Genomic DNA, 13,205 nt, shown 5'->3' on the forward strand with positions numbered 1-13,205 from the left:
TTCTGAACTCAAATTTACTGTGTTTAAATATATAAGGATGTTCCAGGGTTTACCTACACAATGTTACTCTGATCAAAGTCAAGGGGTAAGCAGCCCAGGATCCAATAAAATCTAAAGATGTACAATCCCCTGGTGATCTTGTGTGTGTGTGTGTGTGTGTGTGTGTGTGGGTGTGTGTGGGTGTGTGTGGGTGTGTCTGGGCCAAGTCTCAGCAAGGCTTGGGGAAATCATAAAAGCCTGGCATTTACAGGGAAACTTCCCAGCCTCCACCCACACCAGCGAGTATGTGAACTCTACAACCTTGTCAAAAAGAATAGTGGAAAAAGGCCAAGCTGTCAGCAATAATTGCTGCCCAGACAAGATGTCAAAATAAATTTAAAAAAAAAATTAAATAACCAAATTCAATTAAACAAAATACAATCCATTTTCAGGAATTAAAATGGGTGAGTGCAATTATGAACAGTCACAACTATTTCACCAGTAATTATCATTTCAGCTTCATTTGGGTACTATATGACAGACATCTCAATTTTAATAAGTAAGACAAAGATTTCCTATTATATGTTTTCTTTATTGGATGACGAACTCCATACAATGTGAACTCCTGGTCTCCATGTCACCAAGAAAAAAGAGAAAGGGGCACAGGAGTGTGGGATATATGTGTGTGGAGTTCATCATTCAATGAAAAAACCATATTACAGGTAGTCTTCGTCTTCTTACCTCGTCTGATGAACTCTACACTACGTGAACTATACCATTATTCTGATGTAATTTTTTTCCCAGCTGGTTAGAAAATAAGACACCCTTCCTCCCGTTGGCAGACCTTTTATTTGAAGGGTTTTGGAGGGGGGGGGGGGGGGGGGGGGGGGGGGGGGGGGGGGGGGGTGAGGTTCACAAGGAGGTAGAGTCTACCTCCCTCTTTATAATAGCCACGTCCTGGTCTGAACTCCTGGCCACGTTGAAAGCAGCCCTGCTTGTTGAACCATGGTTGGTGGCTGGTTTCTGAATGACCTTTGTCTATTGAAAGAAAACCCTGTTGCACGGCGCACCTCTCCCTGTACGAGAGCAAGACCAAATCACCTGTCTAGCCTCCATCATGTCAGTTAGGGAATCATTCAGGCTGCTACCAAATAAAAGATACCCCTGAAAGCGTATCTCCAATATTTTTATCTGGGTGTCCACACAGAAAAATGAAGAGAAAAAAAATCCTAGCCATCCTCAAGTATAATCAAGATGCAATGCTCTCTCCTTGCCTTTTTGAAATCCAATGTGCAGAGCTTGGCCTTTTCCCCAAACTGCCACTTGCACTGGGTGTCTGCATCATACAGCTCCCCTGGAAGCTTATCCGGGTACTTGTACTCCCTCACAGACTTGGGCTCATCTGCAAGACAGGTGGCCTGGGCAGAGCTGCAACAACAAAAGAACAGATTGTAGGTCTTATGTCCTTAAACCAGCATATAAAATCACAGAAAGTGTGACAGTAGTATGATGTTCCAGAGTTAGCTGTCATTAACCCTTTTCACTTGTACCACCTCCTCTTAGTAAGTGGTCAAATCCTAAGGTGCCAAATCAATGGTTTTAACATAGGTTTTTTAAATATTGGTTTTGCATTGAGCATTAAATACTTAATAAGATAAATTATGTATAGGTAATTGTTTAATAAAAAAGGCATGTTTTTCTATGTCTGGTTACATTTATATTGTAATACATCACTACTCACTTTATGAATGTGCATCGGGTAACCATGTGCGGAAATTACATTTACTGGTATTTGGGTTCAAACATCTGTATCTATGTATCTGGGTTGGCACTTTCTGAGGTTTTCTTTAGAAGCTTTAAAAGAACTGACAGTATGTATGTGTTTACATATGGAATAATAACCTAGTTGCTTTATTTTTATATATCTTTCATTCACCAACTTGAACAACTAGCCGCATTCCCAGGACCATAACTAAAATCATATGAATATTTTGTGTCAGAGGTTATGGCCTAACAGGTAAAGAAATCAACAATGCCAACAACAATTAAGCAACAATTAAGTGGAAGAGAAAATGTATTTCTGAAGTGCACTTCAGCACCCTACACCAATCACAGGAATCCTCCAATTCATTCTTTGCCATAATAATGTTGGTGGTTGTACAAAGACCAGTCAAGCACAAGTGGGGGAAAAAAGGACATAATGGCACAATCGTTATCAATAATATGCCGTGGATGTTGCCCTTTTTTAAAGCTATTATCACTGAAGAATAGCCAGACTTCATTTCTCAAGACTAAAACCCATTTTCTTAGCTCTTATTAGCACTGTTAGAACTACTACTGCCATGCTCTGCTGCTAGACAGCGAGTTTGAACGACAGAACAGGAAGTGATTAGGAATCAGGAAGCAAAATAAACTTTTTGTCTATAGCATTCTATTTGAAATATCCTGGAATAGGCCAGTGATGTTGCTAGGGCTGATATTTATATCTTTATGTCACATTTAAAGTAAATTAAAAGAGATACATGTAAACTCATCCCATCAATGTAATTGCTTAATTACAGTATGAATGGCCTCTTTCATGGACAAACAAATCTACTGATATACCCATCAACAGCCACCATACTTTATGGGGCTATGATAACAATGATTGAGCTGGAGAACAACTATCTTCATGGGTATATTGAAGACGTGAAGCAATGTTGTACTTTCGGGTCGGCCCACCCACTTGTGACAACAGAACACATCCTTGAAGCGTACCTCCGGACACTGGAGAACTACTTCAAATTCTTGCACTTAAAATCCAATGTAGCCAAAACTGTAGTCTCCGCTTTCCACCTGAACAATTCTGCGGCCATAAAATCACTCAGTCACTGTAGTACCCTGCTTGTGCAAGACTGCAAACAAAGGTACTTAGGAGTCACCCTCAAATCAGACTAATCAACACTAGGATTGGTCCTATCGACAGCCAAGTATTGCTCATCCATCTGGTGTAACAACCTGTACACACGGTTTGTCGAAACACAAATCAGCGCTGCTCCAAGATTGGTCAGTGGTGCACTTCAATCTACACCATTACTGATCACTGCCCAATACACACTTTTGCAAGAGGTACAAATGGAATCCATTTGGCGACTCCAGATGACATTGAATGAATTTCAGAAATTCAATATATAGCTAGAAGCTTGCTCCATTGCTTTTCAAATGCCATTACAGAGTGAGAGAGATTGTTTAAATTGCATATGTAATAGTACCTGGTTTTATTTCCTTAAACCGTTGATAACTTTGTGCATGGGCTAACTTAACTTCAAAATAAATTGTGTCTACTATTCTTTATATTTAATGGTCAGGGTTGTTAAGTCAAGTATTCAAACACCAGAAAAGTTTAAAAAGGATGCAAATTTGCATAATCATTTTGGACAAAGTCAGTCATATATGACTGACTTGGCCCAGCTAGAAGATGAATACATCCCTTTTCAGTGTGCCGCTGCAGAGATGAATTTCCCATCTTTTTGCTGTCATATTTCAGTAATATTTTGCAAGATTTGCACTGTACAAAGCGACATGGACTTTTATTGTCACTAAATACAACAATGTACGTTTTCCAAACAGCGGATTTAGACGTGAACATTTCCAGCAAGGGAAAGTTCCTCTGCTACAAATTCTCCTGTTGATAGTTTTTTTTTTTTGTACTCCATTAGCCTCATATTTTTAATGTAGAGCATCTCACCTTCGTACAAATTCCTGGTTAACTGAGGTGCATGTTAGAAGTCCTCGCCACTCAGGGCAGCACTTCACTTTAGCGAGATATTTTTAGACAGGCAAAAAAGTATGCAGGAGCTGAGTTTTAGGAAGCACTTGCACACAGAGGAAGAAAAAAAAAATCCTCACTTAAAATTAACTGGTAACACACTAACCCGACCCAACCCAAGCCCGAACTATAATTTACAAACTACACCCGACCTGACCTGACCCAAACCCAACACTGATTGTCGGATAGCAAGGCTCTAGTGGTTTGGAAAGCCTACCTTATTACATAGACAGACACTGGCTGTAATACAAGACAAACCTGGAAGGTATGACGGATGTTACTTACTGCCTCATGTGTATGTAGTTTACAGCATGATGTTTTAATAGCTAACCGTATCAAGATTTTTGTAGCAATATTCTCTTGTTTGCTCCATATTTACTGAGTTTGATTGATGAACAAAAATTAAAATAAAACATTTTCAAACTTGTTGTTAATTCTAAGTCTCTATTTATTTACAATGAATGACATTTTGAGAGGTTGTGACACGATGGCTCGTGTGGTGACATCAAGCCAGGAAGTAATTGACACTCAGACAGCACTGAGGTATGTAAGCACTGCTGCGCGTTTAATAATAATAATAAATGAAAGGTTTAAACAAACACGAAATACTTGTGCAAACAAAATGGCACAGTGGGCAAAATAAACAGACAGACAGACACGGAACAAAACAAACAAGTATACACAGCACGAGTATCAATTGCTTATATTTCTCAGTTCTCTTTACTCACGTTCCGCCTCTGAACGCACTAACCCTGTTCAGTCAATGCTGCAGGTTTTTATACATGTGGCCGTCTCCAAATTAGCAATAAATTAACCTGGAGTCTGTCACGTTCTACACAAGTTTAGCATGGATGGGGAATTTTAACCCCATCCATGCTGTAAAATAACAATAATAAAACATTGTGTTCTTACAAACTAAACAATACATTTTTAAATAGCAATACAACACAAATACAAAATACAAAATAATACACACACATACACACACACACACACACAGGGGCAGGGTGTACCCTGTCACAGAGGTCTATTGAAATATGTCTTGTTCTCAGTTGAGTCCTTGTGACAAGAGACAGCATATAGACTGCAGTACAGAGCAATGTGGATGGTTTATAAAATGACTGAGCTCCTCTCACATTAAATATCTTTAGAAGGTGTTCTGGGTGACTAGGATGAAGAAACCTTGTTAGAAGGCATTACTGCCTGGTAGGTGAACATGTTAGGAGGGTTACCGTCAAGAAGGCTACGGCTTACCATACAGACAAGACAATGCCTGATAAATCAATGTTATTGTGATTAGAAACCAGTAAACACTGCATTTGTTACATCTTTAATCATTTATGCCACTGCCCTTTAATGGAGAGTCTACATTTCTCATAATTATAATAAACCAAAAACGGAATGTGTACCTCAGAAACCTGCGAAGATATTGCCGACTGCATGCAGACCATGAAAAGATCCCATTGTGGCCAGCCAGTGTTGGAGACATGATGTTGCCTTCAGACTTTTTGCAAACATTTCCTTCACCATCATGAATCATGCCAAAGCTTTAAAAAAAAAAAAAATAGAATCTGTGTGAAGAAATTTTATCATGGTAGCATTGATCTGTGAAAGGGACATACAGGGAAATACTTGGGTTTAATATAGTTTTGTCAACGGGGAAATACTTGGGTTAAATATAGTTCACAATGAAAGGATTATTTTTCTTCCAAATTGTCATATTTAATGTTATATTGTATACATGTACAGTAATATTATGGTTTGCAAGATTAAGGTGGTGACAAATGGTATAATATCAACTGGTACACAAACATCACAACACGTAGGTGTCCCCAAAAGATTGTTTCTTTGATAAGAAGTGAAATTGACAGGCTCTTCTCAGTTGCTATCAGCTGTTTAGATCAAGAACATACAAGCACCCTAATAATTTACAAGGCTAGATTATGCCCCCCCTTCAAAACAGAAAATAAAATTTGAATTAATCTGTGCCATCAAGTTTGAACTAATATGTAAATCCTATGATTTTGCCAGTAATAATCTAAACTAATAGTCACCCTACAATATTTTGCACTTTAGAATTGTAGGTGCCCAAAATGCATATCTTCAAATAATTCAATAAAGTGTTATTCTACAAGACACCTCTACTCCAGTCATACATTACAGCTAACCCAGCCTTGTCAAATCTCAGATGAATAAATCTTACTTATGACCCGATTCATGTGCGATAGTGAAAGCCAGTCCAAGTCCAGTGTCTTCGTTGATAGTACAACTGCGATATTTACTGCACATCCCGCTGATTGGTGCAAAACCTGAGGGGATATCATTTGATAAGTTAAATTATGCATGCATGAAACCTTTCCTAACCTCTGCTTAAAGAGTAAGTAGCGGGGTTCCAAAAAATATAGCATTGGATATCTTCACGTGTTGCTACAACTATTTAAATAACATATCTGTCATTTTTCCTTTTATTGTTAATATCCTGACAACTTTTTGCACTTACAACTTTAAAGTCTGTTTCAAAGCTATTTTCGAAATGTCTGCTACAGTGCACCAATAGCGTAAGGATTATTGTCCACATTGTCAAACAGGTAACAGCAGTAGCGATCCATGGTGTGGTACAGAACAGAAAAGCCAGAGCAATTGTTACATTTTTTTTTTTTTTTAGCTCTTCCTGCAGTGATTAATAGGACAGATCGCAAACCCTAGTGCACTAGAGCAGCCATTTCGAAAAGAGCTTTGAAACAGACTTTACAGTTGTAAGTGTAAAAAGTTGTCCGCATGTTAACAATGAAAATTTTAAAAAAATGCAGGGGCATATATATTTTTCAGAACCCTACCTATGTAATTTCATTGCACCTTTTTACTATGTTTTTAATCAACCATTCTGAATGGTTTTCATGATTTAAGGCACATGCTGAAAACCAGAGTCATTTATTTACAAACGCATTTTTATCACGTCGCCTTGCACTGCTCGTGACCTTGGTGACCTTTTGAGGAAGTTACTGTCTGTGTAGTCAAGGGGCTATGTCATATTAATACCTTAAAGTTTAAGGCATTCATAAACCATTGTACCTCATTGACATATGCTAAGATAGGGACAGAACATCTTTCTGGGATCCTATCCTGAAAGGGAAGTCATCACCCAAGCTGTTCTTTTACAAATGCTAAAGAAGCTCATCCATAAAACAGATGAAAGACACAGAACTCTAGCAATGAAAAGTCCCCCTTACCTTACAGGTCTGCAACTCGCTATGTTAGCATGTTGAGCAGAGGACATACTAGCCAGTTTGTATCCCTTTCAAAATCTACATCTTTGTGTAACTTACTGAGTCACATTCAGACTCTAGCCCCAATGACCATAATATTAATCTCTAAGTCCCTACTTAACATACAAGTGCCAAACAAAACAAAAATAACACATGTCATAATGCTGTAAATATGGACACCAATATCCCAAGACAGTTGGGATGGAAAACTGAAGCAAAGTGTGCTCTCCAGAATTACACATTTGTGAGGTCCAGTCTTGGATGAGGTAATCAAATTAGAAATGATTGATTGCTCTTTTTCCAAGTTGACATTTGCAGGTTAAAAAAAAAAAAAAAAAAAGGTTTGCCTAAAGTGTCACAGGGCTCATTCTTCCAGGAGCAGATATCCAGCCCGGTCAGCAGAATGGCATGGTCGTGGCGGCTCCCATCCTTCCCACTCAGCCCTGACTGCCACTTACAGAAGCTGTTCAAAGTGTGGTCGGCATGGTGATTGATGACCAGCCCTGCCTGCCGTGAATCCCACCGCCAGCACCACAAAAAAACAAGAGAGAAGAAAAAAGGAGAGATCACTATTTATTCATTTCTACTTCTTTTCTTGCCTTCAGTGAATAATTGTCCAGAAAAAGTTAAAATGCACAGGGACAGACAGACATAGAAACCGCCTCGACATCCTTGTTATGGTTCAGCAGCCAAGGTAATGCTTCATGAAAGAAGAAACAGGCAGGCGATATTGTGATCCCCAGTGAGCCCTGGATTAGGTAATCAAGTGGTGCCTTGCAGACTCAAAAGGCAAATGGGTGTACAGGACAGTAAGCATTATCTTATGTAAAATAAAATTAAAAGCAAGTGTCAGCTGGTAATGGCTAGGACAAAACAAGAGAGCACTCTTTTTTTTTCCACATTCTGCAGCAAATGGTTTTAAATTCATTAAAATTAGCACAGGTGTACGATCTACAAAGATAGCTTTTGCTCCCTACTCCCACACCCCCCTTAACAGGAAACTGCATGGCAACGATCCGTGTGATTGAACAGCCAGTAATTAAACTGTCACTTTAAAAGCACAATGCCATTCAGCAAGCAAATTGAACAAGAAAAAAGCAGAGCTAGGGATTTTAGGTTTAAAGGGAAATTAGTCTTAGAACTGTGCCACCTAATTGTAAAGCAAGCACTAATAAATGTTTATAGGGTGTACAAATCCCCTTGCGATGTAGTACTCTCTGAGCACACATGTAGTATACTTTTAATATGACAGTAGTACACTGTTAGCACACCATGCATGCTTGTAAATAAGCAGGAATCATAGCAAGAACCTTTGGGTTCTCACAAAGAATATAATTCTGCCTTGTTGGGCAATTACCCCTCTCCTTAAAAACAAAGTTAGTATCCAGGTACATTATTTGGAATACATACACACATACCTGATCGTCTTCCAAAAGTATGAGGCCCACAATTGCAATATTTATGTTTCCTCCTATTGTTCCATCTTTGAACAGTGCAGACACCTTACAGAAAGAACAGGTTAAACATAATTCAATCATGGATGGGTTGCTTATGCCTTGCCTTTGAAGAATATGTATTGCATTTCTAAAAAACATTTCCGATAACATGGCCAACAGGAAAAAAAAAAAAAAAAAAAACCTCAACAGTCTTGAGAATTTGATTCCCAAAATTCTGTTCTCAAAATGTCAGCCCTGTTAAAACATTGCTAGTTTTTCCAGTTTTCTCACCTCTCTGTCTACTTTGAGTAGTCTGGTATGACTCCTCATCAACTTCCCTATGCATTTTTAACATAAAGCAATGTTGTATACCTTCATAATTTTCAGTGTTGCATTTGTTATCTGTTTATTATTCAAAGATATGTTATTAATCATCAATTATTACTGTTTGACATGTTTAATAAAGTAGATGGCAAGGTAGATGGCAGTATAAAAATTACCATGACGGTAACACTTGGGGCTTACAATCCTGAAACAGTAAGTTTGTCAAAGATTTTCCATTGTAAATCTTTAACAAACCCACTACTTGCACATCCCTGGTGATTTTCCAGATAACGTTCATAAACACTGGGCCTTTAGTTAGCTGGAAATGTAAAACACTTGTGTCTAGGTCTGTATTTTACCTACTTCTAAACTGCCCTTGTATAAGAGTTATTGGATTTCACTGGCAGGAGACAAGTATCATTTCCTAGTCTGCAACTTTATTTACCTTTTCTGCACAGCAGTGCTGTGTAAATGGGTTTATTTATACTCTGTCTGCCATGTTAAATGACCCACACAGCTTTCTTGGTGACCCACAAGGTATTAAATATACCCACACAGACTGACTTTTTCAGTGCTACCCTTGTAATCTACTGCTATTTTGATTGCTCATCTCGAGTGGTGAAATGTTTTGATCGTTGAAGTATTTAGAGGGATATTTAAAAGAGGGCCACTGTACTCAACACTCAGATGACAGTACCAGCATGGCTAGACGAGGTGTCATAAAGCCAGGATCAGCTGTTTTACAAGGAGCCTGTTTACCTTGTCTCACCACCAGTATCAAATAAGTATCACAATGCCCATGTTTGGATCCAGCAGTGCCGGTATGATTTGTTTCTCAAAGCACCTGTAATGCTTGCAAACAAAGTGCAATGAAATAGCATCAGGGCTTGATTTGAATGAATCTGCAGCTCCTCTAATCTTTAAATGGCAGCTTAATCTTTTGATCAACTTTTGTCTTACCTTTTTGTGATACTTTTCAAAGTTTCTGTTTTAAAACATTCAAGCAAAGGTTTCTGTCATGTAGATATTATAACTGAGTTGTATTAACTTCATGTGAGTACCAAACCTATAAAACGTTAGGTTATTATCATAACCCTGGTTCCCCGAAATAGTCAGTCGTGAGTCTATATAGGCAATACCACGTGTCACAGAGACGGCCGAAGTGGGCGGCGTCAGAACCAGGAAAGGTAATGAAATATACAAAACACAGGACGGATGAAATGAAATGATGAAGACGCCTGTTGGCGCCGGTTTATTACAAAATAAAAGGTTTACACAAACACGAAAAACACAGGACACGGCACTCTACGCCAAAATAAATAGACAAACGAAAACAGACTACTACTACTAATTTCCTCCGTCTCCAATCCCGTTCTCCGCTCACCGAACACCCAAAACCAGTATGTGCCAACGTGCATCTATATATAATATTGTGCTGGGATTCAATTACCAATTAATTATTCACTTGAATCCCAGCACGTGAATTAATAAAGTGCAATTCCCCGTGCTCACATATTACTACATTTTACTTGCACGTGAAGTGCTGTGCAATCCTCGTGCCTAAATACAAATATACATTTTTAAACACTCGTGTTACACAGACCCGTTTATATCCCGTGTACCAATGTCTATACACCAACATTTAAACACACCACACGCAACACATAACAGATAATATACACAGGGGCGGGCACTTTGTTACATATACCCCCCCTGTGCAAAGCACACATGGCCTCAATGGCCACCTCCCCCCTTAAAAGCCCAAAAGTCCCGCCCAAAGTCCTTGGCCAGGACCAGAGGCTTCCAGGGGCCCACAGGTCGTAATGCTGTCAGCAGGGTAGCATTCTCCTGCCAGGGTAGTCCTAGCAGCGGAAAGGCTGCTTGGGGTGTGGTCTCCTGACCTTCCCCCTCCTTCGGCGCCGGCAGCTCCCCTTGGTGGGGCTTCAACCACCGTTCTTCCTGCAGGGAAGAAACTGCAGAGGGAGCAGGTCTCCGGACCTCCCCCACGATCTCCGGCGGAGAAACTGCTGCTGGGGTTGGCGGTCTCCAGACCTCCTCCCCCTTCTCCGGCAGCGAAACTGCTGCTGGGGTTGGCTGTCTCCAGACCTCCTCCCCCTTCTCCGGCAGCGAAACTGCTGCTGGGGTTGGCGGTCTCCAGACCTCCTGTCCTCCGGCAGCGAAACTGCTGCTGGGGTTGGCGGTCTCCAGACCTCCTCCCCCTTCTCCGGCAGCGAAACTGCTGCTGGGGTTGGCGGTCTCCAGACCTCCCTTCTCCGGCAGCGAAACTGCTGCTGGGGTTGGCGGTCTCCAGACCTCCTCCCCCTTCTTCGTGGCCGGCAGCTCCCCTTCGTGGGGTTCCGGCCACAGTACTTCCGGCTGTGATGCGGAGCGGCGGGCAACCCCAGGCGATGCAGAGCGGCGGGCAACCCCAGGCGATGCAGAGCGGCGGGCAACCCCAGGCGATGCAGAGCGGCGGGCAACCCCAGGCGATGCAGAGCGGCGGGCAACCCCAGGCGATGCAGAGCGGCGGGCAACCCCAGGCGATGCAGAGCGGCGGGCAACCCCAGGCGATGCAGAGCGGCGGGCAACCCCAGGCGATGCAGAGCAGGCATCCTTGGGCGAAGCGAGGCTGGCATCCTTGGGCGAAGCGAGGCTGGCATCCTTGGGCGAAGCGAGGCTGGCATCCTTGGGCGAAGCGAGGCTGGCATCCTTGGGCGAAGCGAGGCTGGCATCCTTGGGCGAAGCGAGGCTGGCATCCTTGGGCGAAGCGAGGCTGGCATCCTTGGGCGAAGCGAGGCTGGCAGTCAGGACAAGCTGGGGTGCGGGTGTTGGCCCTCTTTTCGGCCACTGCAGCCGGGAGGTTCTTCCCCGTGCTTCCCTCAGCAGCCTATGCAAGGGCTGCTGAGGACCGCCAGCATCTAGTCCTGGTCCTTCTGGTGAAGGGAGAGGCAGCTCCTGCTCCTCTCCCCCTGATGGAGGTGGAGGCAGAGGAAGCTCCAGCTCCTCTCCTCGTGATGGTGGGGAAAGTGATACCAGCAGGCATTCACCCTCTGCTGGTAGACAGGGACCCAGCAGGCATTCACCCTCTGCTGGTGGACAGGGACCCAGCAGGCATTCACCCTCTGCTGGTGGGGGAAGTGATACCAGCAGGCATTCACCCTCTGCTGGTGGACAGGGATACCAGCAGGCATTCACCCTCTGCTGGTGGACAGGGACCCAGCAGGCATTCACCCTCTGCTGGTGGACAGGGAGGCAGCAGGCAGCTCCTGCTGCTCTCCCCCTGCCGGTGGAGGTGGCGGAGGCAGAGGCAGCTCCTGCTGCTCTCCCCCTGCCGGTGGAGGTGGCGGAGGCAGAGGCATCCTGCTGCTCTCCCCCTGCCGGTGGAGGTGGCGGAGGCAGAGGCAGCTCCTGCTGCTCTCCGCTCCTGCCGGTGGAGGTGGCGGAGGCAGAGGCAGCTCCTGCTGCTCTGCTCCTGCCGGTGGAGGTGGCGGAGGCAGAGGCAGCTCCTGCTGCTCTCCCCCTGCCGGTGGAGGTGGCGGAGGCAGAGGCAGCTCCTGCTGCTCTGCGCCTGCCGGTGGAGGTGGCGGAGGCAGAGGCAGCTCCTGCTGCTCTGCTCCTGCCCATGGAGGTAGGAGCGGTGTGTAGTCTCCTGGTGGTGGAGGTGGGAGCGGTGTGTAGTCTCCCCTTGATACAGGGGACTGGTGCGGCTCTCCCTCACTTGCAGGGGACTGGTGCGGCTCTTCCTCCCTTGCAGGAGACTGGTGCTGCTGTGGAGACAGTGGTGGGACCTCTGCCTTCCTCTTCCCCTTTCCCCTTCTCTGCCACCTCCTCACCTTCCTCTCCTGCGGCAGTTCCTCCTCTCCTTCCTGGTAGGGGCAGCGCACCACCGGGTGCCCAAACTCCCCACAGGCAAGGCACCAGCCCTGGTCCTCCAGACCACCGAGGAACTCCTCCAGGTCCTGGCAGCCATCTCTCCAGTCCCAGCCTTCCATGTTTTATTTTTTTTTGTTGTTGTTGCTGTGGTTTTTTTTTTTTTTTTGTTTTTTTTTTGTTAAATTTTTTTTTTTTTTTTTTTGACAAAACACCTCTCCTGGTCTGACGCTTGGAGGCGCTGTTATCCCACGCAGGACACCACGTGTCACAGAGACGGCCGAAGTGGGCGGCGTCAGAACCAGGAAAGGGAATGAAATATACAAAGACGATGAAATGAAATGATGAAGACGCCTGTTGGCGCCGGTTTATTACAAAATAAAAGGTTTACACAAACACGAAAAACACAGGACACGGCACTCTACGCCAAAATAAATAGACAAACGAAAACAGACTACTACTACTAATTTCCTCCGTCTCCAATCCCGTTCTCCGCTCACCGAACACCCAACCACCAGTATG

General features: G+C 43.4%; 1 protein-coding gene across 1 annotated transcript in view; it reads right to left on the reverse strand.

Annotated features, from left to right (window-relative positions):
* LOC121312861 (A disintegrin and metalloproteinase with thrombospondin motifs 16-like) overlaps positions 1-13,205 on the reverse strand; it is a 72,599-nt gene that overhangs the window by 41,141 nt on the left and 18,253 nt on the right. Inside the window, exons 6-10 of the mRNA XM_041244713.1 lie at positions 8,472-8,555; positions 7,401-7,560; positions 5,991-6,096; positions 5,197-5,334; positions 1,254-1,407 (exon numbers count right to left, since the gene is read on the reverse strand). Of these exons, the coding sequence (XP_041100647.1) occupies positions 1,254-1,407; positions 5,197-5,334; positions 5,991-6,096; positions 7,401-7,560; positions 8,472-8,555 (642 nt within the window). The remainder of the gene's footprint in view (positions 1-1,253; positions 1,408-5,196; positions 5,335-5,990; positions 6,097-7,400; positions 7,561-8,471; positions 8,556-13,205) is intronic.

This window comes from Polyodon spathula, chromosome 3 (genome assembly GCF_017654505.1).
Source record: "Polyodon spathula isolate WHYD16114869_AA chromosome 3, ASM1765450v1, whole genome shotgun sequence".
Lineage (NCBI taxonomy): Eukaryota > Metazoa > Chordata > Actinopteri > Acipenseriformes > Polyodontidae > Polyodon > Polyodon spathula.